Consider the following 26,549-nt stretch of genomic DNA (forward strand, 5'->3'; position numbering starts at 1 on the left):
TCTCGTCGCCTCTCGTTCCTGACTCTGACCTCTCTCTACCCGCCCCGCAGCTCACTCTCGCCTCTCCTCGCCTCTCTTCGCCTCCTCCCCCTCCCCCTTCTTGACCTCTTCGTAGCCTCCCTTTCTCTTCCTTCCTCGTCCTTCCCTCTCCTGCATCGCGCTCTTTCCTGCTTCTCCTGCCCCGACGAGAGCCTCTCAAGAGCGCCTGAGCGAGTGCGAGCGAGGGAAAGCCGTGGGCTGCTCGCTGTGAGGCGATTTGAGAAGGTCCGGGCGAGGTCAAAGCGCGACGGCTCTGTGCTTGCTCTCGGAACGTGCTCGCTCGTCTCTCGACTCTCGAAGAACGCTGCACTCGAGGACTCTCAACCGCCGTCGTCGTTGCACGTCCGCCGTCTAAACCAAAGCCCGTCACGTCGTCGACCCCCTGCCTCGTTCCTGCGCGCTTGAACATGGCGGCACCTCTCTGAGGTGCCGAGATGGAAGATCTGGGGCGTCCCGTACAACGAGGGCGCACCAGGAGGGAACGAGAGCGCCGTACAAGGCGCACTCGTCGAGCGGGAGCGCCAACATGGTGCTCGCGCCCATGTCTGCAGATTGTCCGCGAGTTCAGCGCCCGAGCAGTCTGTGGGTGGCGTCGGAGGGTCAGTAAGGGTGGTGCTGCGGAGAGAGAGCCGGGACGGACCGTCACTGCTCTTGTCGTTGCGCCCGTAATCGGACGAGCTGGCTGGACGGGCCGTCGTCTCGACGGCGAGTCCCGTTGACGAGTCGTCGCTGCTGCTGGCGATGCGTCACGTGGGCGCGGAGGAGGACGAGGGATGACGATGGTCGAGGCTAAGGAGGTGGACGAAGGACGGGCGGCGAGTCGGGCAGGAGGGTCGTTTTTTCGAGGAAGCTGCGGACGAGGAGGACGAGGTCAGCGTGAGTCGTGCGACGACGACGGCGAGAGGAGAGAGAGTAGGGCGCACCTGTGCACCGAGAAGCAGGCGAGGGGACCACCAGCCGAGTTGAGGCGCACGAGCTTGACAAGTCACGACTCGAGGCTGCGCGAGGAGGAGGAGGGGGAAAAAGTGGTCAGGGCGCGTGCGGGCGAGCAGAGGGAGGCAGAGGGGCGCACCTTCTTGTAGAGCCGTGCGGGCCGGGTCTGATCGCCCTGGTCCTGCTGCGAGAGAGCTCGAGCGAGACGAGGCAAGGTCGACGAAGAAGAAAGAGAGAAAGAGAGATGCGGCGAGCGAGCGAGCACAGACGACGTCCGTCCGCTCGCGCCTCGTGGGCCGAGCTCGTCCCCGCGCTCGAGCGAAACAGTTCGACAGTATCGAATTTGCGGCAGAAGCGGGCGCGCAGGGCACGAGGGGGCGCGCGAGCTCGCTGCTCCTCGCACTGCGCGACCTTCGCAAATCGGACTCTCTCTCGATTCCTCTCGACGGCGGCAGGAGTAGACGACCAAGAGGAAGGAGCTTCGACGCAGCTGTACACAAGCTAACGCCGACGACGAGAGAGCGGGTCCAGAGACAAAGCGGTACAGAGAGAGAGAGGTCGTCGACGACGACGAGGTCGGGCGAGGAGGAAGGTCGCGAGATGCCTTTTTGTCGCGAGCTGCGGGCATCGAAGCTGTCGAGAGAGAGTCAGGACAGTTCTGGAGGCGAACAGAATGAGGCGGGCGCACCTTAAGCCTCGCGTACCAAGAGAGAGCGACGTCCTCAGGCAGCGCTCGCACCCAGGCCCGCGATCGCCGTCGTCGCCTGCGCGGGGAAGCTGGCGCCGGCGAGGAAGTTGTTGAGGTCGAAAGTCGACGCTGCGGGCGCGAGAAAAGAGAGTCAGTCGGGCGTCGAGAGCGCGAGGGACGAGAGAGGGTGGACGTACGGGTCTCGATGGCGGACGCAGCGGCAGTCGCGGTAGCGGCGGCGAGGACAGCAGGATCGGTGATCGAAGCAGCTGTAGGTGAGAAGAGGGAGATAGGGTCAGGCAGGGTCGAGTGGAGGAGAGAGAAGAGAAAGAGGGGACGCACAAGTGGCGACCTCGGGCGCAGCCGTCGTCGTCTCGACGGCGAGGACCTGCGCGCTCGTCTGCGTCGGCCCGCCCGCACTGCCCTCGAGGCTCATGCCGCTCGTCATATCGGTCGCCTGCTTGATCGACGCGAGTAGGCCGCCGAGAGGAGCCGCGCCGCCGCCTTGACCTTGGTCCGCCGGCGAGTCGCCGCCAAAGTTGCTGAACGCCGGCGACGGGTTGGACTCGGCGTCGACAGCGTCGGCGCCGGCGCCGTTCTGCGACTGGAGCTCGTTGAGGTTGCCGAGGAGCTGCGACAGGTTGGCGCCCGGGTTGGTCGTGTTGGACGACGTCTCGTTCGACGACGACACGTCGGGCGACGGCGCGGCCGGATTGATCGAGAGGGTCGAGACGGGCGTGTCGGCGACTTGAGGAAGGGGCGAGGCGACCACGAGGGCGCAGGCGAGGGCGACGAGGATGCTGATGCGGGCGAGCATGATGAGGTGGCGAGGTTTGACGGTGGCGGCGCGCGAGGTGGACGAGCGGTGGGTGGAGGGAGAGAGAGAGAGAAGGAATAGAGAGGTGCGCGAGCGGGGTGGGCGTGCTGCGAGAGAAGCGGCTGCGGGCGAGAGGAAACGAGTGAGCTGCGCCGGAGGAGGAGGCTCGAGCGGGACGCACAAAATGGCTCGGAGCACGCAGGTCGGCTCGACCTGCGCAAGGCCAAGTCGAAGGAGGCGAGGCGGTGCGTCTCCGAGAGGGCTTGGGCGGCGCGATGAGGAGGACGAGTCGAGGTGAGCCGACTTGAGAAGGCCGCCGGCGAGACGACGTCGAGCGCACGGCTTTGCGCGAGTGCTGGCCCGGGTAGAGACGAGTCAGGCATCGAGGAGGAGGGCGACGATGTGGCGTCCGAGAGCGACGAACGAGGCGAGGCGACGCTGGGACCTCGTCCGTCTCGAGCGCGACGGCCACCGACCTGCGAGGGAAACCTTGTCTGCGATACAACCCGGGTTTTCGACGTGTACAGACGGTGCAGTGTATGACAAGGGAGGGAAAAGCAATGCGTGCGAGGGGTGTAGAAGGGAACGAGGGTGCGCGAGGAGGAGGAAAGGGGAAGATCTAGTTGAGGCGGAAGGTCGACTCGTCGGGCAAGCCCTGGGTGCGGAAGAGGGGCGAGTGCAGGGGAGGGAGGTTGGCCGTCGGCGCGGCGAGCGTCGAGGTCGAGGCGGTGGCCGACGATGGGCCGGCGCCGGCGTTGCTCGCCTGCCTCGAGCGGGACGAGCGCGAGGCCGGGCTCTTTGAGCGCGCCGAGCCAGCCGGCGTCTGCGCCCGCTTGCCGCGCTTGGCCTTCTTGGCGGCGCCGTTGGCGGCCGACGACGATGCGGCCTTGCCAGGTCGCGAGGTGGACGAGCCGCCCGTGCGCTTGACCGGCGCGAGGACAGGCGACGTCAACATGCGCGACGTGATCGAGCGCTTGCTCGTCGACGCCGCGTGTCCGGGCGAGCCGAGCGTGTGGTTGAGCGTGTGCGCAGCCTTGTAGTCGCGCAGGATCGACGTCGGGACCGCCTTGCCCGGCTTCTTGCTCTGCTTCTTGCGGCCGCCCTTCTCGGACGCGGCGGCGGCCGCAAAGACCTGCGACGGCGCCGAGCTGCCGCCGCCGCCCATGCTCATCGTGCGCGAGCGGAACGCGCCGATCGGGATGCGGCTCCACCGCGAAAAGTCGGACAGGGCCGAGCCGGGCTTGGGCGTCGCGCCGTCGGTCGCTGCGCCGTCGGCGTCCGAGTCGGACGACGACGCGACCGCGTCGGCCTCGAGGCTGTCCTCCTCGAGGAGCGACTCGTTGAGAAAGTCAAAGTCGACGTTGGCGAGTACGGGCGAGCCCACATTCGAGTTGTCGGCGGCCGACTCGGCGCCAGACGTGCCCGAGGTGGTCGACACGCGCGAGTTGGCTCGGCTGCGGCGAGACGGGGTCGAGTCGTACTGCACGAGGAAGAGGAGGGTCGGTCTACATTCGGCATGGCAGGGAAAAGAAAGGGGAGAAGGAGACGCACAACTCGTCGCCGCGGCTTCTTCTGGACAGCGAACGGGCTCGGCGCCGGGACGCCGCTGTCGTCGATGACGACGACCTTGAGGCCGCTCGCGTTCTTGTCGTCGTCGGCCTTGGGCGCCGACGGCTCGAAAGAGCCCATGACCGGGCCGCGCCGGGCAGGATGCGGCTTGCGGATGGTCGGAACGGCGACACGGGCGGCGGTGGCGGCGGCGGCGGCGGCGGCGGGAGCGCTCGAGACAGGAGGACGAGGTGGGTGCGCGCGCGACGAGCCGTTCTCGGGGATGGCGGGCAGGCCCGCCTTGCTCTTGCCCTTGCGCTTGGCGGCGGCGGCGGCGGCCTTGGACGACGGGGCCGGCTGCGGCGGCTCGGGCGTGTCGGCGTTGAGCGACGCGAGGTCGGCCGTCGTAGGCGCCTGGACGGCCGACAGGGCGCCGGTGCGAGGCGCGTACCGGTAGATGTCGGTGTCGGAGCACGACGAGTCGGTCTGCTCGTCCTCGGTGACCGACTCGCTCATCGTCTCGTCGTCGTCCTCGATCGTCGCCGCCGTACCGTCCTCGCCGCCGGTGCGCGCGCGCTTGCGCCGGTCGGCGTCGTCGAGCGCTGCGCCGAGCCGCACGAGGTCGAGGTCGTCGTCGCCGCCCAAGTCGGCGATCGACACGTCCGAGTCGGTCGCGTCGCCGTCGTCCTGGTCGTCCGACTCGCCCGCGCTCGACTCCTGGACAGGGCGACGGCGCTTCTTGCCCCGGCCGAACAGGCGCGTGAGCTCGCCGCTCGGGCCGAACATCATCTCGGCGTCGACGTCGTCGGTGCCGCTGCCCGACGCGTCGTCGTAGTCGTCGGCCTGGCTGTCGTAGTCGTCGGCGTCGACGTCGGTGAGGGCGGCGAGCCACATGTCGCCGAGGTCGACCGAGTCGTGCTGGATCGGGCCGACGACGGCCTCGGACAGGGCAAAGAGCTGCTCGAGCTCGTCCTCGAACGAGCCGGCGATGTTGTCGTCGTCGTTGTCGTCGTCGTCGTTAAGGGCGAGCGGCGTGTCGACGTTGGGCAGGTCGGGTCCGCCGGCGGCGGCGGTCGAGGCCGCGAGTGCAGCGGCGAGCTGGTCCTCGTCGACCTCGTCCTCGTCGTCGTCGTCCTCCTCGTCGAACTCGTAGTCGCTCCACGTGACGACGCCGAAGCCGTTGCCGGGCGGGACCTCGGTCACCGCCAGGTCCGAGTCGTCGCCGTCGTCGTCGAGCGTGGCCGACACGCCCTCGAGCGACACGTCGGCCGCCGCCGCTGCCGCTGCAGCTGCCGCCGCACCTGCGCCTCCCGACGCACGACGGCGGCGGATGCGCTCCATCGCCTGCACGTTGCGGTCCCACGCGACGGCGAGCCCGTCCTCGTCCTCGTCCGTCTCCTCCTCGTCCTCGTCCCCCTCGTCCGCCTCGCTCCCGCCGTCGACGAGCATCGCGTCAGATCCCTCGTCGCGGCCCTTGCGCCCTCGACGGCGGTCGAGCTCGGCGCGCATGACGCGCTCCTCGGCCTTCTCAAGCTCGCGGCCGAGTCCGCCGGCGCCGCCCTGGTCCATCGCCGCGTCCTCGTCCGGGTCGCTCAGGCTGCTCAGCTCCGACTCGTCGTCGGCGTCGTCGAGCTCGAGCTCGCTCACGTCGCTCAGGCGCTCCTTGCCCTTGCCGTTGCCCTTGCCCTTGCCCTCGGCCTCGGCCTGCGCGCGCGCGGCCGCCTTGTCGCGCTGCTGCTGCTGCCGCTGCGCCGCCGCGAGCCCCGCCGACCGCCTGCTGAGCTCTGTCGCGTCGGGCGAGTTCTCGCGGCTCGTCTCGGACCGGCGCGCCTCGGCCTCGCTCGCCTCGGCGAGCGACAGCGCGAGCACCTGCCGCAGGCTCATGCGCCCTGCGCCCGAGCCCGCCGCCGCCGCGCCGGCTTGTGCGCTCGCGCCGCTCGGCGAGCCGGTGCGCGAGGCGCCGGCCGTGTGCGGGACGTACGGCGCCTCGAGGGGCGAGGCGGCGCGCGAGGGCTTGGGCGGCTTGGGCGGCGCCGACGAGCTCGACGGGGGCTGGCCGTCTTTGCGGGGCCGGCCGCGAGGACGAGGGGCGGTCGGGGGCTTGGTCGTAGTCGAGGTGGTAGAGGAGGAAGGCTTGGGTGCGACGGCGGGCGAGGGCACAGGCGAGGGCGCAGAGGTCGAGGCGACGGGCGCGGGTGCGGGTGCGACGGGTTTGGGAGGAGGGGGAGGAGGTGGTGGAGGTGGTCGCCGCGAGCCTGGTGGTGCTGGCGAGGCGGAGCCGAGTTTAGGTAAAGGAGGGAGGGCGGGGAGCGCAGGGAGCGCAGGCAGGGCCGGGAGGGCTGGCAGGCCGCCCGGACCGCCGAGGAAGACGGCTGCGGCCGACGGCGGCGGCTGTGCCGCCTTGGGCGCCTTGGTCGCCTTGGTCGCCTTGGTCGCCTTGGTCGCCTTGGGCTTGGGCGCCTCGTCCTCGGACGACGACGAAGACGAGAGGGGCTCGGAGAGCGTGTCGTCGTCCGAGAGGGTGATGGGGAGAGAAGGGAGCGGAGCGGGTTTGGGCTTGGCCGGCGAGGGCGGGCGCTTGGGCTTCTTGCCCTTCTTTGCGACCTTGGGGATGCGCGGGAGGCCGGCCAGGCGGTTGGCGGGTTCTGCAGAGAGGGGTTGTCAGTTCGACTCGATGCAGTGGCGAGCTCGACCCACGCGCGAGTGTCGCAGGCGGACGCGCTCGAGGTCTCGCTCGCGGCAGTCGACGCAAGAGAGAGTGCACGCACTGTTGCTGGACGTCATGAGGCGCTAGGTGCGGCGATTGTGGTCGACTCGCGAGGGAGAGATGAAGATGAGGTGGACGACGAGAGGCGCGAGTCGGCGGCTTGGCGCGCGGGTCGCGGGTCGTGTGGCCGTGTCGAAGGTGGGAGGAGGTGCTGAGGTGGTGGCAGGGATGGCTCGAGGCCGAGGGAAGCTAGTGCGAGTCGACGAGGCGCACGGACGAGGCGGTGTGGGCGCGGGGGGAAGTTGGTGAGGGTGCGCTCTACGGGCGTCGGCCAGCCTCGAGGCGGACAGGGGCGGTGGTGGTGGTCGGTGCGGGACTGGTGCTGCTGTTCTGGTTGTGAGGCGAGGGTGCGAGGACAGGTGGGGCACAGCTCATCGAGCACGATGAGCGAGGCGGGTCGCGAGGGCGCCGAGGCGAGGGCCGGTGGACGGGTCGTGTGGTCGCAAGTGGCGGTGTGGTGCAGCAGGTGTCGATCCTGGTCGAGTAGCTGGTGGTGTCGAGGCGAGGTGGAGCGTTGAGGGCTCGTCCAAGCTCTTGTCCAGAATCCGGGGAGACGACGCCGACGACGCCGACGACGACGACACGACGGCGCCTCTCGCTCTACGCAGCTCCAAGTTCGCTCCGCACCTCGACTGAGCTCAGCTCCAGCGACTCGACCCGCGACACCGCCTGCGCCCTTCACCTCGCCTCGCCAACTCGCCCGCCCCCACCTCGTTCACCTTCGATCGTCGTCCGTCGTCCCTCGCCCACCGGCACCATCCAGCTCGGTGAGCACCCTCTCTTAAGTCAGCGACGACTATCGGGCGAGCCAGCCGCGCAACCGGACGACTAGGCGGCGGGGCTGTGAGGGAGCACTCGACATCTCGTACACCCTTCTGACCACCTCGCACCGTTCGCAGAGCCATGGCCGACACGTTCAAGGCCGAGGGCAACGTCGCGTTCGGCCAGCAGAAGTGGCTCAAGTCGGCCAAGCTGTACGGCCGGGCCATCGCCCTCGAGAAGGACGACACGGCAAAGGGCGCCCTCTACTCGAACCGGAGTGCGGCCTACGTCCAGCTCGGCAAGCTCGATGCAGGTGCGTCGACAACCCTCTCACTCTTGCGGTCCCTCCTGCCTCGCTCACTCTCCTTCTCCCGCCGCAGCTCTCGAGGACGCCAACGACGCCGTGCGTTGTCGCCCGCAGTGGTCCAAGGCGTACGCCCGGGTCGCCGAGGTCTGGGGCCGTCAGCAAGAGTTCAGGCAGTCGATCAAGAACTGTGCGTCCCCTCTTTCCCAGTCACCGTCGTCGGCGCGCCCCGCCCTGACGTGTTCCCCGACCCGCATACGAGCGCGCGATCGAGCTCGCCGAAGACGACGCGAGTCGGGCGCGCTACGAGGCGTCGCTCAAGACGCTCGAGGCGACGCACAAGCGCGCGGCCGACGCGACCAACGCTGCGCCCAAGCCGTTCGTCGTGACGACCAACCCGGGCGACCTGTGGCTCACCAAGGTGCAGCAGGCCGTCCTGTCGGGCTCGTACCGGCTCGACTACGACAGCGGCGTCGGCATCTCGTACCACGCGGCCCAGAGCTGCGCGCGCGGCATGATGCAGCTCGACCAGGCGATCGAGCCCACCGACAGCACGGGCTTTCGCGGCACGGCCTTCACGAACGCGCTCGGCGACATCTGCGAGTGAATCATCACGGACAATACGCAGTTCTTCCTGCAGGTCGGCTCGCACTCGGACCACCCGCTCAGCAAGAAGCTGCAGACGCTCATCCAGTTCGAGCTCGAGCACGGCGGGTGCTTGAAGTACTTTACCGGCTCGAGGTGGTCGGCGCGCGACATCATCGACGACCTCGACAAGCGCATCGAGACGGACGGTCGGCAGCGGTGCGCCCACCTCCCCTTCTCCCCTTCCTCCCGCTCCTCTCCCGCACTGAGCTCACGCCTCGCGCCCTCTCTGAACAGCATCCGCATGTTCAGCTCGTCCCTGATCCGCACTCGCGTCATCTCGGCGTTCCTCCTCTCGTATTTTCGCCGCGAGATGGGTGCGTCGCCCTGTCCTCCTTCCCCAGGCCCGAGCGTCGCGAACGCAGAGCTCACCCTTTTACTCGACCGCTCGCGCAGGCCCGGCCATCCTCGAGGCCAAGTTTGCTGTCGCGCTTCTCGATGAGGGCAACAAGAAGTGGGCGCACGAGTCGTTCGAGGACAAGGTGCGTCTCTCCCCTTCTTCCCCCCCCTCCCGCTCGCTCGGACCCTCGACTCACCCTGTCTCTCTCCCTCTCTCCCAGGGCAACACCTTCCGCCCGACGTTCGTCCGCAACGCGCGCGTGTTCCTCATGAAGGAGCTCCTCGGCGCGCACCTCGGCGCGCACCTCGACGCAAAGACGCCCTCGGCCAAGCGCGCGTTCAAGCTCGAGGACCTCGAGAAGCTCGCGCACGACATCCTCGAGGTGCGCCCTCGCTCCCTCTTTCCTTCCTTCCCCCCTTCCTGATGGAGCTGTGTCGCAGGTAGAAGGCGAGCTGACCGGCGAGAGGTCGTCGTGCGCGTGCAGGAGTGCCCGCCGAGCAAGTGGCCGCCTCGGGACGGGAGCCAAATGTACCTCGCTTACGGGGTGCGTCCTCTACCCTCTTCCTCTCTCCCTCCTCGTCTCTCCGTGTCGCTCGACGAGGCGCCCTCGCTGACCCCGAGCTCGCCCACCCTCCCCTTGCCTCTTCCTCCTCGTCCTTCTCAATCTCTCTTGCCCCTCCCTCCCGCAAGGCCCTGCCCTGTTGGGAAGCCTACGGCGCTCTCGCCTACGTCCACGGCGTCCGCCGGCGCCTCCCGCTCCAGCTCGCGGCCCAGCCGGGCGATTCGCGCCTCAAGATGCCCGACGTCGGCGAGATGAAGAAGGCGGCCGAGTACTACGACAAGGGCGTGGCCATCATGCCCGACGACTGGGTCGACATGTCGGCGTACAGGTGGTACGGCCTCGAGACGTGGTTTAGGGCGGGAGGGTTGACGGTGCGCGAGCTGAGGCAGAGGGAGCAGGCGGCGCTCAAGAGCGAGGTCGAGTCGCACCGGTTTGGTGCGTCCCCTCTCTCTCCCTCTCTCCTCCTCCCTCTTCGTCCCCTCGGCCTCATCTTCGGCGGCGGCACCCTCTCGCCTTGTCGTCCTCGAGCGCATCCTCGAGCGCATCCTCGAGCTCGCCCCTCCTGCCCCGGCCAAAGCTGACCTCGCCGCCCTCCTACAGCCCCGCGCCCGCCCGACCCCAACTACCCGCCGCGCATCTTCTCGCAGAAGCAGAACCGCGCCCTCGCCGAGCAGGTCGCCGGCATGGGCCCGCAGGCCGACCGCCTCACGGTCAAGGCCGTCCCGACCATCGACGCGAGGGGCATGCCCATGTCGTGGAACGGCGCCGAGCTCTTCACGCCCGAGCTCGCTCAAGAGTACCCGGGCGAGATTGGGCTGGCGGACCTTGTCGGCTGAGCGCGTCGTCGAGTTTGAGTAGCGGCGGTCGAGGAACTTGCAGTGCGATTTCTCATTCACCGTTCGAGCCTGTCCGCCCTGCGTGACTCGGAGCATCTTTTGAGAGAGTCTTGCACGCTGTAACGCGCCGAGAGGCGTACGGCTCGACATGAGCGACAGGAGAGGCCCGTGCGCCGACCGCGAGTCGCCCGACCGACGGCTCTCAAGAGACCTTGCCGCGCTGTACGACTCTGGTGCAGCCTCGTCGTTGCGCCACGAGACGACGACAGCAAAGGGACAGCGGCACGAGTGGTACCAGGAACGAGAGACGCTACGAGGAGAGGCTCGTGCGGCGCGCCGAAGAGGAGAGGTCCGCCCAGCTCGTCTCGCACGGCGCCTTTCCTCGCCGCTGTTGTCACCCGACGTCGCCTGTGACCCCTGGGTGGCAAAAGTAGAGTCGTCGCCGTGCTTGACCGTGCGGGAGATTGCAAGGAAAGCTTCCCGCGCGAGGCAAAAGTTGATGGCCCTTTCCGGGATTGAACCGGAGACCTGCAGAATTGTGCGCCGGATTGAACCGGAACTTCAGTCTGTCGCTCTCCCAGCTGAGCTAAAGAGCCAGTTTGTATACTTGGGAGTCGAAAATAGCGCCCACAAAAAAGTAGTCGGAAAAAAAAAAACTGACAGGTGAGGAGACCTTCTTTCGCTTCGACGAGACTATCTGCTCGCTCTGGGGTGACACTGACGGTCGCCGAGCAGTGTAGAGAGTGCGGAGCGACGGTGCAGACCTTTCCGGGGAAGCGAGAGCGTCTCTCGCCGAGCCGCTCGGACCTCGCTTCAGCTCAACTCTCTCTCGCGCTCTCTCTCTCTCGCTCGAGAAGGGCCAAAGACCGAGACCAAGCAATTGCACATCGGAGAAGAAGTTCTACACAGAGAGAGGCAGACGGAGAGTCGGTGACAAAGGTGGAGCAAGAGAGAGAGAGGAGAGGGAGGTGCGGCGAGGGGGAGGGGATGAGAAGCGGGACGGCGAACGACGTTAACGACGCCGGCTAGGCGTGCTCGCGCTTGGCCATGGTTGACGACGAGGACGTGCCAGGCGTCTTGGTCGCACGCGAGGCGAGGTCCGACAGTCTGCGAGGCGGCGAGCCGCGGGCTCAGCGACGGCCGCAGGCGGGGCGACTGGAGAGAGGGGGCGCACCTTGGAGCGACGCTGCACCATCCTGCGAGTCTTGAGAGCGAGAACGACGGACGGGCGGCGCGTGCTCGCAAGCTGCGTGTCGACGTCGTGCTCGTCCTCGCGGTCGAGGGCGTCGTTAAACTAGGCGGCTGTTTTGACGGCTGCCGCACGCTTGGGTCGCTGCATGGCGCTGCTGGTCTCGCGACTGGCGAGAGGGAGAGTGACGAGGGAGGAGCTGAGCGGAGGGAGGCGGAGCGGGAGGACGACGCTCACGCCGCCGCTCACCTCTGTAGCGCTCGAAGGTGGACTGTGGGCAGAAATGGGGGCTTCCAATACCTATCGAACTGCTCGATTTGCTTGCAGAGCGCGACGACGCGCCGCTGTCGCCGTCTCAAGATTGTCATCAGCTGCGTGACGAGAGTCGTTCCCTCCCTCTCACTCTCTCTCGCCAGAGTGTCGCACGATGCAGCGACCAAAGCGCGCAGCCGCTTCTAAGCCCATCAGCTACGCCGACGCCGCCCCCAGCAGCGACGACGACGGCCAGGCGCAGCGCAGCACACGCCGCCCCGCCAAGAAGCCTCGCTTGTCCACCACCGCGACCAAGGGCAAGGGCGAGGGCACAGACGCCGCCACGACAACCGCCAAGTCGACCCGCCGCCGCAAGGGCCAGCTCTCGGCCTTTCTCAACCTCCCCCTCGACCTCGTCCTCGACCTCGCGTCCCAGGCCGACCTGTCGACCCTGCTCTCGTTGAGCCGCGCCAACAAGCTCCTGTACGGCCTCTTTGCCAGTCGCTCGGCTGCCCCGATCTGGGCCAGCGCCCGCAGCAACAGCGGCATCCCCGACATCGAGGCGGCCGACCTCAACGACAAGCAGCTCGCGGCCCTCCTCTTCGACCGCGACTGCCACTTGTGCGGCAAGAATCGATCCGTTCTGGTCGACTATGCGGTGAGAGCTCGTTGGTGCAAGGTGCGTCCCGATCTCTCTCTGTACTCGCTCGAGCACCCCACGCCGAGAGCTGACCTCGCCTCGCGCCCGCAGAACTGCCGCGTCAACAAGTGCGTCCAGTTCTACCCGTAACCCCTTCAAGCAGTGCCTGATTACTCCCTGCCCCGACAGCCTCCTTACCGCGTCCGAGCTACACGCGCGCGGCGTCGTCAAGCAGATGGACTCGTGCGCCCGCGAGTGTTCTCTCTCGTTCTACCACGAGCGCAACCGCACGAGTGCGTCCCCTTTCGCCTCTTTCTGTGGGGCGTTCGATATTGAAACGCCCGCCGACACAGCCTACTTCCGCCTCGAGGACGTCCAGTCGACGAACGACCGCCTCAAGCAGCTTAGAGCCAAGCTCACGGTCGCGCAGCGTCTCGCGGAGTCGTCTCGGCCGTACACGAACAGCCGCAGAAACCCTGTCGAGCAGGCCAAGGTCGACGAGACGCTCAAGAAGGCCGCTCAAGCCGTCGTCGCGGCCGAGCAGCCGCTCGGCACCTTCATCCGGGAGCGACGCGTCCTCGCCGAGGCGGCACGCAGGGTGAGCAGCGCATACCTTCCTCCACCTAGTCTCTCGTACTCCGAGCCGCAACCTGACTGTCAGTACCCGACAGGACGCCGACGCGTGGGTCGAGTGGGAGCTTCGGTCGGCGCAAGCTGTTCAGCGCGCCGAGATTTTGGAGTGTGAACGTCGGCGGATAGTGTGCGTCTCTCACTTCTTCCTGGGCTCGAGGAGAACTTGGACGGGTCGCTGACTCGTCGCTCCGCAGCGTCACGGACAGATTGATCGCCCTCGGGCACGACGCGTACGAGTGCGTCTTGATCCGCCTAGACTTTTTCTCGACCGACCTGCTCCTCGGTCACAGTTCCTGACGCATCATCCATGTGCAGCTGCATCATCCCGAGCTCGCTCTACCCCATCATCGACGGCGCCAAGGAGCTCACGGACGACAGCGAGTCTTTCTTCTTGCCTGCACCCTCGAGCGACGGACCCTGACTCGGCCGCTGCACACAGTCTGGACCCGCATCTCGCCTACGCTCATCGAGGCCGTCGAGGAACACAAGGTCGAGCGCGTCGCGCGCGCACTCGCCTACGTCCGCCTCGGGGCTATGCGTGCCCAGCACGAACTCGTCCGCCGACGCCACAAGGCGCTCTTCCAGGCGCAGCAGGGCGAGGCGTTCGTCACCTGGCCGGCCTTCGAGGTCTTCCAGCTGCTGCCGACCGTCGAGCGCCACTGGATCGGCGACGTCGTGTCGAAAACCGAGGCCGACTGGACGTCCGACTTGCCGGCCATCCTCGCCGAGGTCGACGCCGCTCGCCGCGCCATCAAGATCGGGTTCGCGAGGGACGTCATGAACAAGCTCCGTGCCACGGGCGTGTACGTCGACGAGGGCCTCGCCGTCAAGCTCGAGCATCCGCGTCAGCGGGTCACGCCCATCGGCGCATCCATGCGCTCGACGCCCATCCCGGATTGTCGCCACCTCGAGCGCCTGTTTCAAGCCGGCCGGGACATCTCTGTCGACCTCGGCGACATCGCCTCGGACGTCGACGACAGCGAGCTCGACCGCCTCTTCTCGCACCCGTCCGCCGTGTTAAAGATCAAGGACCGGCGCAAAGAGTTCGCCACGCCGTTCCGGTACCCGCAGATTCACGCCGAGCTGCGTGACCGCGGCGCGATCGGCACGGCGAGCTGCGCGTCGTTCCTCTCGGCGGCCGACCTCGCCCTGTCGCGGTTCCAGGTCGACGTCCTCGCGCATGTCGGCTTGGCCGGCCTCGCCCCGACCGACCCGACGCTCTTGACCCGAGGCCCTATTTTTCCCTGCCTGCGCTGTATCGCCGACGGCCGCAAGCCGTCGATGATGGCGAAGCTACGAGGCTGGGCCGGAACGGTGCGTCCTCCTCGTCCCTTCCCGCCCTGTGCCCTCTCGCGACCTGTATTGACCCATCACTCCTGCCAGATGGACCACTACGACGCGGTGCACGCCTAGCCGGCTTCGAGCGTCGTCCCGCTTCCCTCCCTCCTCCCTCGCCTTCCTTTTTCTCGCCAGCACCTCCCTCTCTCTCTCTCTCTTGCCCCACCTTCCTTCGTCCACCTTCCTTCGTCATCGACTCTTTGTCTACCTCTCTCTGTGGAGTACGTCCTCCTTCGACCTGCAACCGCTTGGTCTCGGTCTTTGGCCCTTCTCGAGCGAGAGAGAGAGAGAGAGCGCGAGAGAGAGAGTTGAGCTGAAGCGAGGTCCGAGCGGCTCGGCGAGAGACGCTCTCGCTTCCCCGGAAAGGTCTGCACCGTCGCTGTGCAGCCTCTACACTGCTCTCGGACTGTCAGCGCTCACCCCAAAGCGAGCAGAAAGCCAGATCGAAGCGTAAGAAAGTCTCCTCACCTGTCAGCTTTTTTTGTTTCGGCTGTTTTTTCTGACCGTTACTTTCGACGGTCAGACCATGCGAACTGGCTCTTTAGCTCAGCTGGGAGAGCGACAGACTGAAGTTCCGGTTCAATCCGGCGCACAATTCTGCAGGTCTCCGGTTCGATCCCGGAAAGGGCCACCAATTTTTTTGCCTCGCACCGGAAGCTTTCCTTGGCACTCTGCCGCACGGTCGAGTACGACGACGATTACTTTTGCCACCGAGGGGTCACAGGCGACGTCGGGTGACAACAGCGGCGAGGAAAGGCGCCGTGCGAGACGAGCTGGGCAGACCTCTCGTCGTCGGCGCACGAGCCTCTCCTCGCACCGTCTCTCGTCCCTGGTACCACTCGTGCCGCTGTCTCTTTGCTGTCGTCGTCTCGTGGCGCAACGACGAGGCTGCACCAGAGTTGTGCAGCGCGGCGAGGTCTCTCGAGAGCCGTCGGTAGGGCGACTCGCGGTCGGCGCACGAGCCTCTCCTCTCGCTCACATTGTCGAGGGGCGCGCCTCTCGGCGCCTCATAACGGCAAAACTGACCTCGTCCCTCGGTAGCCGGCGTGGCTCGCAAGGTCCTCGTCAAGAGCAAAGAGCGCGAAGCGGCCTTGCTCTCGGCGAAAGCGCGTTCGACAGCGCTCGCCGACAGTCAGGCCCGCTTCTCGGCTGCTCTCGTACTGCGGACAGAGCTTTTTGGCAGCTGTCCGTCGGCTCGTGAGCTTCGAGCTCACGCGCGCTGCAGATCATGCGGCGTAGCGAGCTTTGCAGGACGCTTGCTTAGGTTGGCTCGCTCTGCGGGTCCATCGCTTTGTCGACCGCAGGACATGTCGATGCGGCAGGACCTCTCGGGCTGCGCTCGAACGAGCTTGGCGAGCGCACGCCTCGCTGGATATCACTGTCGCAGAGCGAGCGAGGCGGCGCCGGGCAGAACGTCAAGGTCCAGCTCACGCCGAGCGCAACCAACCGCTGCCAGCGATGGACGGGCTCGCTGGGGCGGCAGCCGAGCAACAGTGACATGGCAGCATGAACAGGTCCAAGCAGGAGCAGAAGCCGGAGCAGGGCCGAAGCGAGGAAGGTCGTCCGCAGCGAGCGAGAGGGAGGACGACTAGACGCCGCACAGCATAGCCAGCGGGGGGCCAGCCGGTCGACAGGGTCTCTGCTGCAGTCTGTGAAGCTCGCATGCAGTCAGGTGCGCGCCGCGAAGGCTCGCAAGGCGAGAGTCGCGCGTGGGAGGAGCGGGGAGAGCGGCGAGGCGACGTCGACGAGCGGGGGCCAGCGCGCGGCGGCTGGGCAGCACTGCCGTATGCGCTTGTATCCAGCCAGTGCAGGCAACGCACAAGCGCGAGTGAGGACGGAGAGGGAGCGGGCTCCTCTCATCTCCCCGCCTCGTGTTTGCTCCGCCCGCTTCGGCTCACGACAGCCGTTCGAGCTGCGAGTCTCGCCAGGCAGCCCTACAGTCCCGCATCTACACCCGTCGCACCGCCTCGACCGCCGCAGCCGCTGCCGACTTCCCCCTCCTCCTCGTCCCTGCGCCCAGCTCCCCGACCGCGCCGAGCGACGTTCAATCCGCCATGCCGCTCGCGCCACACGTGCAGCAGCCTCTCGGCGAGCTGCTCAACGCGCTGTACCACCTCGAGACGTCGGCCGGTGGCGGCATGAAGCGCGCCTACTCGGCCATCTTCCAGGACCTCCCCGACCGCGGCGAGTACCCGGACTACTACCTCGTCATCAAGGAGCCCCGGTGCCTCAACGGGATCTTCGTGCGTCCCATCCTCCTCGAGCCTCCCTCCCCGTGTCGTCCTCCCGGCCGACGCCTCTCCTGCACCGCCCGCTCGCCGGACGAAGCTGACTCGCCGCGGCCCCACCTTGCAGGAGAGCCTCCAGCGCGGCAGCTACTCGTCGCCGCAAGCTGTCGCCTACGACCTCTTCCTCATCTGGTCCAATGCCCGCGAGTACAACGAGCAGGGCAGCATGGTCTACGCCGACGCCGACAAGCTCGAGGTGCGTCCCCGAGTGCTCCTGCGCTCTCGCGCTCGATAGGGCACACATACTGACACCTCGATGCGTCGCCGTGCAGGGCTACATGGAGCGCCTATGGCGAGAGCGAGCCCCTCCTCTTCCTCCCTTCGAGTCGCTCCCCCGACCTGGCTCGCTTCCCGCGCCTCAACCCGCCGCACCCGACGCCGAGCGCAAGCCCAAGCGCATCAAGCTCACGGGCGCACTCGCTGGAGGGCCCTCGACGCCCTCGCCCGGCCTCGTCCCGCCGGGCGCCGTCAAGCACCGCAACGGCCCGTCCGCCTCGCCTGCTCCGGCCTCGGCAACGCCCAGCCTCACGCTCAAGCTCGGCGGCAGCCGTGCTCCCCCCACCCCGGCACCTCCTCCTCCTCTGCCCAACCTCCCGAGCATGCCGTCCCTCCCGTCAACCGCCATGCCCGACCTGCCCGTCGCCTCGACCTCGGCGGCCGGCCCGGCCTCGCGCGATATCTCGGTCGCGCCGGTCCCCGGCGCACATGAAGGTGGAGCAGAGGGTGAGGAAGGCGCGGCTGGGACGCCGGGTCCATCCTTGCCGACAATCGGCGACGTCGAGTCGGGCTGGATGTCTGGCGACGTGGTGCGTCCCGCTCTCTCTCTCTCGTCTCGTCGGGCGTTGCCGAGCTCGAGCGCACGAGACCGACCCTTGGACCACGTGCAGGGCCCGAACCCGACCCAGGCGTACCTCGACATCCTCGACAAGATTCGCAAGTACACGGACGCGACGTGAGCCGCCTCGTCTCTCTTCCTCCGCACCCCTTCCTCCTCCCGCCACGGTTTTCCACTAACTCATCTTCTCCCGACATAGTGGACGACCACTCGCGACGCCGCTCATCGACGTCCCGGACCGTGCCGCTCGACCCGACTACTACCAGCTCGTCGACCGCCCGCTCTCGCTCAACAGCATCGAGGTGCGTCCCTCGCTCTCTCTCTACGGCTCTAGTATACGACACTGATACGGCCTCGTACTTAGGCGAACGTCCACGCGGGCGTCTACGGCTCGCCCGAGGCGTTCGACCAGGACCTGCACCACCTGTTCTCGATCGCCAAGCTCTTCATTCGGCCCGACTCGCCCGGGACCGTCTACAGCGACCTCATGGTGCTGCAGGTGCGTCTCTCGATCCTCCCACTCTGCTCCCGACCAGGCGCAGCCACTGACTCGGAGCCTTTCCCTTCCTGCAGCGTCTCTACCAGGAGCTCACGAAGCAGGTCAGCCCGTCGGTGCGCTCGGCCGTCATCGACGACGCCGCCGCGCTCGCGTCGGTCGGGGCGGGTCCTGGCAACGTGCAGCACGCCAAGGGCGACGAGTCGGCCGTCGGGACCGACTTCAAGAGCCGCGCGACGACGCGGCCGACGACCAAGGACAAGGTGTTCCTCGACGGCATCAACTTCAAGGGCGACTTTCTCAAGACGGGTCCGTCCCGTCGTGCCCATCGTCCGTGCTCGAGAGGATCCGCCGACTGACCTGAGCGAGCTCTCCCCGCAGGCGACTGGGTCCACCTCCTCAACCCCGACAACCCGGGCAAGCCCATCATCGCCCAGATCTGGAAGACGTACAAGCGTCCCGAGTGCGTCGACGAGCTCCCTTGCCTCGCATCGCCTCGAGCCGGTTCAGCACTGACCGTCTCCTCCCTCTCGCAGCTCGGCTCAGCGCTGTCTCTCCGTCTGCTGGTACTACCGCGTGCGTCCCGCTCTCTCTCTCTCGCCCTCGTGTCGACATTACTGACCCTGGCCTTTGCCCTGCAGCCCGAGGAGACGGTGCACCCGGCTTCGCGCACTTTCTACGAGAACGAGGTGTTCAAGACGGGCGTCTTTGTCGACCAGTACGCCCTCGCTCCTCCCTCTCTGTCCCGCTCAGGCCTCTCGAACTGACTCGTCCACCTTCACAGCGTCGTCGAGGACTTTGCCGACCGCTGCTTCGTCATGTTCTTCACCAAGTACACTCGCGGCCGCCCTCGAGCCCCGGCTTGGACGCCCGCCATGCCGCTGTACGTGTGCGAGTTCCGGTACAAGGACGACGTCAAGGCGTTCAAGAAGATCAAGAGCTGGTCGTCGTGCGTGCCCGAGGAGATGCGCAAGCACGAGTACGAGTTCGAGCCGTACCCGGACGACCGCGTCGACACGCTGCACAAGATCAAGAGCCCGTTCGTCCGGGGCGTCGCGGGCCCTGGTCGGCTCGACGTCGGTGGCGGCGCAGGTGGTGGAGGTGGCGCAGCAGGTGCGGCGGCGGGCGCGGCGGCGAACCCGACGTACCACTTTTCGCAGGACGGCAAGCCGGCGACGGCGCAGGAGGTGCAGGACGAGGGACACGCTCGCGACCTCGTCGTCGGCGGCGGCGACAGCATGCAGGTCGACCCGAGCAGCGGCTCGCTCGCCGTCGACGCTGCGCTCGCCTCGTTCGGCGGCCCGCAGCAGCAGCAGCCGATGATGGCGGGCGGCGGCCCGAGCGCGTCCGACCTGTCGACGAGCGCGGCGCTCGCCGCCCTCTCGTCGTCGCTCGACATCCTGCCCGGCTCGACGTCGGGCACGGCGTCGACGCCGACTGTCGAGCTCGCGAGCGCGCCTGCCGCAGCGCCGACGCCGGCTGAGCTCGCCGCGGCCAACGAGGCGTTCTCGCCTCTGCCTCCCTCGATCGGTGCGTCCCTCTCTCCTCTCTCTCTCTCTTTCCTTTCCTCTCTCAAGTAGCCCGAGACTGACCTTGCGCCCCGACCACAGCGTCCAAGTTCCGCTCCGACACGTTCGGCGACGTCCTCTGGTTCACGGCGCCCGGCGCCACCCCGCCAGCCTCGAGCGCCGCTCCCGATGCAGGCGCGACGCACTCGCTCGAGTACCTGTACTGGCGCGCGATGCAGAAGCGCGAGACCGAGGGCGCTGCGGCGGCTTGAGGAGGTTTCTCGAGCGCGACGCGAGAGAGAGAAAGGAAGGGTTGCAAAGACGATTCGAGTTGCACGGTGCGACGAGGAGAGAGAGGGAGAGAGAGAGAGACCGAGAGCGGGCACAGAGTGAGGCGAGGGGGACTATGCGTGCGAGAGAGTGGTACAGGGGGGGACAACAGCTCGAGAGACGGGATCGGGGGACCGAGAGGATCGAGGAGGAGGCTCAGACGGCGTCGGCGTCGTCGACGGCGACGTGCTGCTTGGCGGCCCTCTTGCGCTTCCTGCGGGTCGGAGAGGAAGAGAGACAATGTCAGTCACGGACCCTCGGCGGACGAGAGAGGGAGAGTGGAGGAGAGCTCGGACGACGCACTTCTTGGCCTCGTGGTCCCTCACGCTCTTGCGCACCGCCTCCTGCAGGTGCATGAGCTGCTTGGGCAGTTGCTCGCCGCTCCTGAGGCCGCGCAGGAAGCGCTGGCGGACCTGGTGGTACGCGCGCGTCGGGCACAGCTTTGCGACATTGTCCCACGAGCACCCGACCTGGATGACGGCGCGCAGGAGCTGCTCGTCCTCCTGGAGGTTCCACTGCGAGCGAGAGGGCGAGTGGCGGCGACGGCGGCGGCGAGAGGGAGGAAGCGGTGGAGGAGGGCGAGTCAGTCTCGCGAGCTCAAGGGGAGAGAGAGGTCCGAGCGCACCTTGATGTACGGGCTGCGCGGCTTCTTCTGCCCATCGGGCCCAACAGCCGGCACCCGACTGCGACTGCTCGGCACGCCCGCCTTCTTGCCGCCCTGCTGCGCCGCCGACCCCTCGGCGTGCCACCCGCTCCCGCCCTCGTACAAGCCCCGCCCGTGGTCCGACATGCCCATGCCCTCGTGGTCCATCTCGGCCGTCGCCTGCGCGAGCACGTCGAGCGCGCTCAGGCGCTGCCCGAGCGCCTGGCGCGGGTTCGGGTGCGGGTGCGGCGCCGCCGACGACGACGAGGCGCCGCTTGGGCCGGCGTGAGGCGCGCCGCCCGGATACGGCAGCTCGTACGCGTAGGGCCACGCGCTCGGCCCCGCTGCGGCTGCGGCTGCGGCTGCGGCGGCCGGCGGCGGGCTCGGGAGGTAGTCCGGGTCGTCGTCCGGCGCCGCACGGCCCGCTCCTCCTCCTCCTGCGCCGAACCCGCCGCCGCCGCCGCCGGGCGCCACGCCGGCCCGCATGGCCAAGTGCGGCGGCGGCGGGTCGAGCGAGTACGGGTTGTAGTGCGCCGGCGGGACGGGGAGCTCGAGCCCGCCCATGGCCGCGTCCTCGCCCTCGCCCTCGTCCGCCTCGCCGTCCTGCCCCGCCCCTGACGCTCCGCTGCGGCTCGCGCGCCCGCGCCTCGAGCTCGTGCGCAGCGCGCGCAGGCTCATGCTCGAGCCCGGCAGCGCGCCAGGCGCGAGGTCCTCCTGCGACGACGCGTTGGCGAGCTGCATGAGCCCATCGAGGCCGTCCTGGCCCTGTCCCTGGCCCTGGCCCTGGCCCTGCCGCTCGCCGAGCCCCGCCGCCGCCGCGTGCGCTCGTCCGTTGCCGTCCCTCGCGCTCGCGCGCACAATGTCGTCTGCACGCTCGGCGATGGCGCGCGAGAGCGGGACGCGCGTGACGCGGTGGACGTGCGAGAGCGTCTTGCCCGCGTGGAGGAGGAGCTCGGCCTCGGCGTCGGCGAGGGCGACGCTGCGCGGGGTTGGGCGCGACGCGCGCGACGAGGACGACGACGAGGTGGTTGGGGCTGGGGCGTCGAGCGAGGGAGGGAGGAGCGGGTCGGGAGGCGAGGCCGGCGAGGTTTGCGAGGCTGGTGGCGAGGGGAGCGCGATGTCGGCTTCGAGAGTGACAAGGGGCGAGCCGTGGAGGAAGTAGGCGCGCAGGCTGCGCAGCTCGTGCGACAGGCGCTTGGTCTGCTGCTCGGCGATGTCGAGCTGTTTGCAGAGAGCAGCGTCAGTACACGCTAGGAGAGTGCAGAGGGAGGGAGAGGGGAACGCACGCGGTCTTGGAGGCGGTGGACGTCGACGGTGAGGGCGCGCTTGTCCGACTCGAGCTGGGCGATGGTCGCGTCGCGCTCGTACTCGTCAACCTCGGTCGCCTGGCTCGCCGTCTCGTCCTGGTCGTCGTCGCGCTCGTCATCGTCGTCGTCGGCGCGCGCCTTGCCCTTGCCCTTTTTGACGGCGACGAGCGCGAGCTTGTCGGCCTCGAGTGTGGCGACCTTGCGGGCGAGGACGGTGGCCTGGGTGCGCAGCTGGAGGTTGTCGCTCGCGAGGCGGTCGTGGTCGAGCTGGTTGCGCGAGGTGTAGTAGGCGGGGAGGGACGCGAGTTCGGCGCGCAGGCGGGCGATGGTCGCGTTGGCCTCGACGAGCTGTCGGGTTGGGCGTGCGTGCGTGCGGGTCAGTGTGGGGTGCGAGGGGCTAGGATTGGGGCTAGAGGAGGGAGCTCACGTCGGTTGCGGGGGGCGAGTCGGCGGTCGAGAGGGGAGCGTGTGCCTGTCGGAGGGGTGAGGGGGAGGGTGCGGGACGAGGCGGTCAGCTCGTGCTCGGTCAAGCGAGAGAGAGAGGCAAAGTGGGACGTACGAGTTCTTGAGGGAGGCTAGACGGCATCGGGGCCTGCACGAGGGGCGTTGCCGGGCGTGACATGCGGGCGGCGATGTCAACACGAGGCCAGGAGGGAGACGAGGGACAGGGGGCGCACCTGGGCAGGAAGTGGCTCAGCCGAGGGAGGTTGAGGCTCGTCGTCGCTCATGGTGGCGTCTGGCACAGGCTCGTGGTCGACGTCGACCGGCGGCTGGCTGTCAACCGGACGAGGCGAGGTCGAGGTCGAGGTCGAGGTCGAGGGGGAGGGGGAGCGGTGCGGGTCGGGCTGGTGCGGGTCGGGGTCGGGGTTGGGCGAGGGCATGGCCTCGAGTGGGCACGGTGAGCGCACTGGTCGAGGTTGACGAGAGGAGCGAGGTGGGGAGGGAGGGAACCCGCGAGCGAGGTGCCGGCGGCCGTCGTCGACGCGCTGGGCTGAGCTGGGTGAGTGTCGGGGTTGCTGGAGAGTGCAGCAGTGTAACAGCCGACCTGTCCGAGTGCTCTGGCCTTCGTGAGACGAGGTTGCTGTCGCCTCTCCGCCTCCGTCGTCGCCTCTCTCGTTCGTGGCAGGCTCGCGTCGGCTCTCGCTCCCTCCGACACCAGCCGCCATGCTGCTCGACATCAACGTGCGCACCGACACTCTCTCTCCCTCTCACCGACCAACCTCACCAAACCCCTGCCCCCACAGCGCAAGCTCTTGACACGGTGTGCTCGCGTCAAGTCGGTCGACTTCCACCCGACTGAACCCTGTACGTCCACTCTCCTTGCCCTCTCTAGCTCCCGTGAACCCGCACAGACCACACCCTGACCTCGAACCACGCGCGCAGGGTTGATGTGAGCTTCCCCCCCCCCTCCCCCTCCCCTCACTCGCATCTCCGGCTCACCTCTCTCCCTCGCTCTCCCCACAGCACCGGCCTCTACACGGGCAACGTCATCATCTACCATGTCGACACGGGCGTGCGTCCTCGCTCCCTCTCTCCTCCTGTCGCGGACCCAACTGACCTCGACCTCCGTCGCACCCACGCAGGCTATCATCAAGACGTTCGAGGTGACCGAGGTCCCCGTGCGCTGCGTCCGCTTCATCGCCCGCAAGAACTGGTTCGTGTGCGGCTCGGACGACTTTCACCTGCGCGTCTTCAACTACAACACGGGCGAGAAGGTGACGGCACTCGAGGCCCACCCGGACTACATTCGCTGCCTCGCCGTCCACCCGACCCAGCCCCTCGTCCTCACGGGCTCGGACGACATGACGATCAAGCTCTGGGACTGGGAGAAGGGCTGGAAGTGCATCCAGGTGCGTCCCCCCTCCTTTGCGCTTTCGTTCCGCCTCTCTGTTTCTGTCGCGCGCGCGCACCTGCCCCCAAGTCGCCCGTCGAGCACGCTCTGACACACTCCCGGCCCCCACGCAGATCTTCGAGGGCCACACGCACTACATCATGAACCTGTCGTTCAACCCCAAGGACTCGAACACGTTCGCGTCGGCGTGCCTCGACCGCACCGTCAAGGTGTGGAGCCTCGGCTCGCCCGTCGCCAACTTTACGCTCGACGCGCACGACAAGGGCGTCAACTACGTCGAGTACTACCACGGCGGCGACAAGCCCTACCTCGTCACGACCGGCGACGACCGCCTGATCAAGATCTGGGACTACCTGTCCAAGTCGTGCATCCAGACGCTCGAGGGCCACACGTCCAACGTGTCGTTCGCCATCTTTCACCCCTCGCTCCCGATCCTCGTGTCGGGCTCCGAGGACGGCACGGTCAAGATCTGGCACTCGTCGACGTACCGGCTCGAGAACACGCTCGACTACGGCCTCGAGCGCGCGTGGTGCGTCGCGTACGCCAAGAAGGGCAACGACGTCGCGTTCGGGTTCGACGAGGGCGCCGTCGTCGTCAAACTCGGCCGCGAGGAGCCCGCCGTGTCGATGGACGGCCAGGGCAAGGTCGTGTACGCGCGCAACGCCGAGGTCCTCACGCTCGCGCTCCACTCGACGGCCGACGACACGGTGCCCGACGGCCAGCAGCTGTCGATCCCGAGCCGCGAACTCGGCAACACCGAGGTGTACGCCTCGACGCTCGAGCACTCGCCCAACGGCCGGTTCGTCACCGTGTGCGGCGACGGCGAGTACATCATCTACACGGCGCTCGCGTGGCGCAACAAGGCGTTCGGCCAGGGCGTCGGCTTTGCGTGGGCGAGCGACTCGAACACGTACGCCGTGCGCGAGGCCGGGTCCAAGATCAAGGTGTTCCGCAACTTCAAGGAGCGCACCGGGCTCGTCCACGTCGCGTACCCGACCGACGGCGTGTACGGCGGCCCGCTCCTCGGCGTCAAGGGCATGGGCTTCGTGTGCTTCTACGACTGGGAGACGGGCAGCCTCGTGCGCCGCATCGAGGTCGACGCGCGCAACGTCTACTGGTCCGGCACGGGCAACCTCGTGTGCATCGCCGGCGACGATTCGTTCTACGTCCTCCGGTTCGACCGCGACGCGTACCAGGACGCGCTCGACCGCGGGACCGACCTCGGCGACGAGGGCGTCGAGGAGGCGTTCGACCTCGAGTGCGAGATCTCCGAGGCGATCCAGACGGCCAAGTGGGTCGGCGACTGCCTCGTGTACACGACGGCCGCGCACCGCCTCAACTACCTCGTCGGCGGCCAGGCGCACACCATCACGCACTTTGACGCGCAGATGTACCTCCTCGGGTACCTCCCGCAGCACAACCGCATCTACCTGTGCGACAAGGACGTCAACCTGTACGCGTTCAGCCTGTCGCTGTCCGTCATCGAGTACCAGACGGCCATCCTCCGAGGCGACCTCGACAGCGCCCAAGAGCTCCTCCCGCAGGTCCCGCAGGACCAGCGCAACCGCCTCGCGCGCTTCCTCGAGACGCAGGACCTGCGCGAGCTCGCGCTCGACATCTCGACCGACCCGGACCACAAGTTTGAGCTCGCGATCGCGCTCGACGACCTCGAGACGGCGCTCGCGCTCGCGCGTTCGAGCCCGCACCTCGGCTCGCAGGCCAAGTGGCGCACCGTCGGCGACCGCGCCCTCGCCGGCTGGAAGGTGCAGCTCGCCGACGAGTGCTTCAAGCAGGCGCAGGACCTGTCGGCGCTCCTCCTCCTGTACACGTCGACGGGCTCGCGCCCCGGGCTCGAGTACCTCGTCGAGCGCGCGACGGCCCAGGGCGCGTTCAACGTCGCGTTCGCGGCCGCGCTCCAGCTCGGCGACGCGCCGTCGTGCGTCGACACGCTCCTCGCGACCGACCGCGCGCCCGAGGCGGCCCTGTTTGCGCGCACGTACGCGCCGACCGAGGCTGGTCGGGCCGTCAAGGGCTGGCGGCAGCTCCTCGAGCAGGCCAAGAAGCCCAAGCAGGCGAGCGCGCTCGCAGACCCGGACGAGGACCCGCAGGAGTTTGTCGAGGGCTGGGCCGACGCGCTTGAGCGGCAGCGGGCCGGCGCACAGCCCCAGCAGCTCGAGTACGGGCAGGGTGAGGGCGACGAGGGCGAGCTCGTGCAGTACGGCGACGAGGAGGACGAGGGCGCGCCGAGACGGAGCGTTGACTCGGCGGCGTCGGCGGGGCGAGGAGGGCTCGAGCACGCGACGAACGGGATCGAGGGCCTGTCGTTCGCCGATGCACATGAGCAGGACGACTTGATGGGCGACGAGGCGGGCAGCAGTGCGTCCTCTCTCTCTCTCGTTCTCCCCTCGTCTCCTCGCCTCCCCACCCGTCCCTCCCGTCCCTTCAACTCGACCTCTTTCCTGCCCTCTCCTTCTCCCCCCTTCTCTCTCTCGAGACGTCAACTGACGCGCCTCTCTATCGTCTGCAGCTGGCCTCGCACCGCCTGTGCCCGTCGTCAACGGCGCGCCGCCAGCGCACGACGACGAGGACCTCCTCATGTAAAGGCCGCCGCGCCCGCCCGCACTTGTTCCTCTCTCTCTTTCTCCTCCCTCATCTCGCCGTCCTCGTCTTCTTCTCCTCGGTTGTGCCCCCCCCCTCTTTCTCGCCCTTTGTCATCCAAAAGCGCGATTCCTTGCTGTCGCCGTGAGCCGTCGAGCTCGTTCGTGAGAGAGGATCTGCGGGACGCTCTTCTCGTGAGAGCGACTCGACTGCGCAAGCGATACGCAAGCACGAATCGAACGCGAGGAGCCAGTCCGCGAGAGCGGCCGAGAGAGGCGGCGAGGCAGCTGGGCACCCTCTCCGTCCTCGGCAACGCTCAGCCAGCTACTCAGACTGCTAGTACAGCTCAGACAACTTCTCCAGATCCTGTGCGTCTCTCCTCGTCCTCGCTCGTCTCCC

The 26,549-nt window shown here is 68.0% G+C and overlaps 6 protein-coding genes and 2 non-coding genes across 8 annotated transcripts; 4 read left to right on the forward strand and 4 right to left on the reverse strand.

Moving 5' to 3' along the window:
- Positions 1-353: 353 nt before the first annotated feature.
- On the reverse strand, positions 354-1,173 carry RHOBADRAFT_64663 (uncharacterized protein). The gene is made up of 4 exons (XM_018418544.1): positions 1,112-1,173; positions 963-1,037; positions 680-889; positions 354-619 (listed from the first exon to the last, which is right to left on the reverse strand). The coding sequence occupies exon 4, from the start codon at positions 580-582 to the stop codon at positions 406-408; it is 177 nt and encodes a 58-aa protein (XP_018273189.1). The 5' UTR covers positions 583-619; positions 680-889; positions 963-1,037; positions 1,112-1,173; the 3' UTR covers positions 354-405.
- Positions 1,174-1,694: 521 nt separating this feature from the next.
- RHOBADRAFT_21567 (uncharacterized protein) lies at positions 1,695-6,809 on the reverse strand (the record flags this gene model as incomplete). The annotated part of the gene is made up of 6 exons (XM_018412551.1): positions 1,695-1,789; positions 1,858-1,929; positions 2,003-2,460; positions 3,119-3,957; positions 4,029-6,670; positions 6,794-6,809. The coding sequence occupies 6 exons, from the start codon at positions 6,807-6,809 to the stop codon at positions 1,695-1,697; spliced, it is 4,122 nt and encodes a 1,373-aa protein (XP_018273190.1).
- A 3,932-nt stretch (positions 6,810-10,741) lies between these two features.
- RHOBADRAFT_t23 lies at positions 10,742-10,837 on the reverse strand. Its single transcript has one exon. It is a non-coding gene; the product is annotated as a tRNA-Phe (tRNA).
- A 1,020-nt stretch (positions 10,838-11,857) lies between these two features.
- On the forward strand, positions 11,858-14,368 carry RHOBADRAFT_21569 (uncharacterized protein; the record flags this gene model as incomplete). Its single annotated transcript, XM_018412552.1, has 5 exons — positions 11,858-12,039; positions 12,512-12,615; positions 12,676-12,978; positions 13,395-14,269; positions 14,339-14,368. 5 exons carry the CDS (start codon positions 11,858-11,860, stop codon positions 14,366-14,368), a joined length of 1,494 nt encoding a protein of 497 aa, XP_018273191.1.
- Positions 14,369-14,828: 460 nt separating this feature from the next.
- RHOBADRAFT_t22 lies at positions 14,829-14,924 on the forward strand. The gene has a single exon. It is a non-coding gene; the product is annotated as a tRNA-Phe (tRNA).
- Positions 14,925-16,347: 1,423 nt separating this feature from the next.
- RHOBADRAFT_52091 (uncharacterized protein) lies at positions 16,348-19,761 on the forward strand (the record flags this gene model as incomplete). The annotated part of the gene is made up of 12 exons (XM_018416163.1): positions 16,348-16,536; positions 16,649-16,777; positions 16,854-17,387; positions 17,469-17,533; positions 17,616-17,718; positions 17,781-17,915; positions 17,990-18,221; positions 18,294-18,375; positions 18,449-18,488; positions 18,554-18,630; positions 18,697-19,442; positions 19,523-19,761. The coding sequence occupies 12 exons, from the start codon at positions 16,348-16,350 to the stop codon at positions 19,690-19,692; spliced, it is 2,502 nt and encodes an 833-aa protein (XP_018273192.1). The 3' UTR covers positions 19,693-19,761.
- Positions 19,747-22,581, reverse strand: RHOBADRAFT_52092 (uncharacterized protein; the record flags this gene model as incomplete). Its single annotated transcript, XM_018416164.1, has 7 exons — positions 19,747-19,964; positions 20,054-20,265; positions 20,376-21,614; positions 21,680-22,048; positions 22,128-22,172; positions 22,260-22,292; positions 22,378-22,581. 7 exons carry the CDS (start codon positions 22,579-22,581, stop codon positions 19,907-19,909), a joined length of 2,160 nt encoding a protein of 719 aa, XP_018273193.1. The 3' UTR covers positions 19,747-19,906.
- Positions 22,582-22,857: 276 nt separating this feature from the next.
- Positions 22,858-26,290, forward strand: RHOBADRAFT_52093 (uncharacterized protein). Its single transcript, XM_018416165.1, has 7 exons — positions 22,858-22,882; positions 22,945-23,005; positions 23,084-23,090; positions 23,165-23,213; positions 23,284-23,550; positions 23,666-25,928; positions 26,080-26,290. Exons 1-7 carry the CDS (start codon positions 22,865-22,867, stop codon positions 26,151-26,153), a joined length of 2,739 nt encoding a protein of 912 aa, XP_018273194.1. The 5' UTR covers positions 22,858-22,864; the 3' UTR covers positions 26,154-26,290.
- The last annotated feature ends 259 nt before the right edge of the window (positions 26,291-26,549 follow it).

Source organism: Rhodotorula graminis, assembly GCF_001329695.1.
Source record: "Rhodotorula graminis WP1 unplaced genomic scaffold RHOBAscaffold_3, whole genome shotgun sequence".
In the NCBI taxonomy this organism is placed as follows: Eukaryota; Fungi; Basidiomycota; class Microbotryomycetes; order Sporidiobolales; family Sporidiobolaceae; genus Rhodotorula; species Rhodotorula graminis.

Excerpts from the sequence above, each read along its gene's own strand:
- RHOBADRAFT_64663 (XM_018418544.1), bottom strand. The coding sequence starts at position 582 with ATGGGCGCGAGCACCATGTTGGCGCTCCCGCTCGACGAGTGCGCCTTG.
- RHOBADRAFT_52093 (XM_018416165.1), top strand. Across the intron at positions 23,214-23,283 it reads TCTACCATGTCGACACGGGC|GCTATCATCAAGACGTTCGA; the intron begins GTGCGTCCTCGC and ends GCACCCACGCAG. Across the intron at positions 25,929-26,079 it reads GGGCGACGAGGCGGGCAGCA|CTGGCCTCGCACCGCCTGTG; the intron begins GTGCGTCCTCTC and ends TATCGTCTGCAG.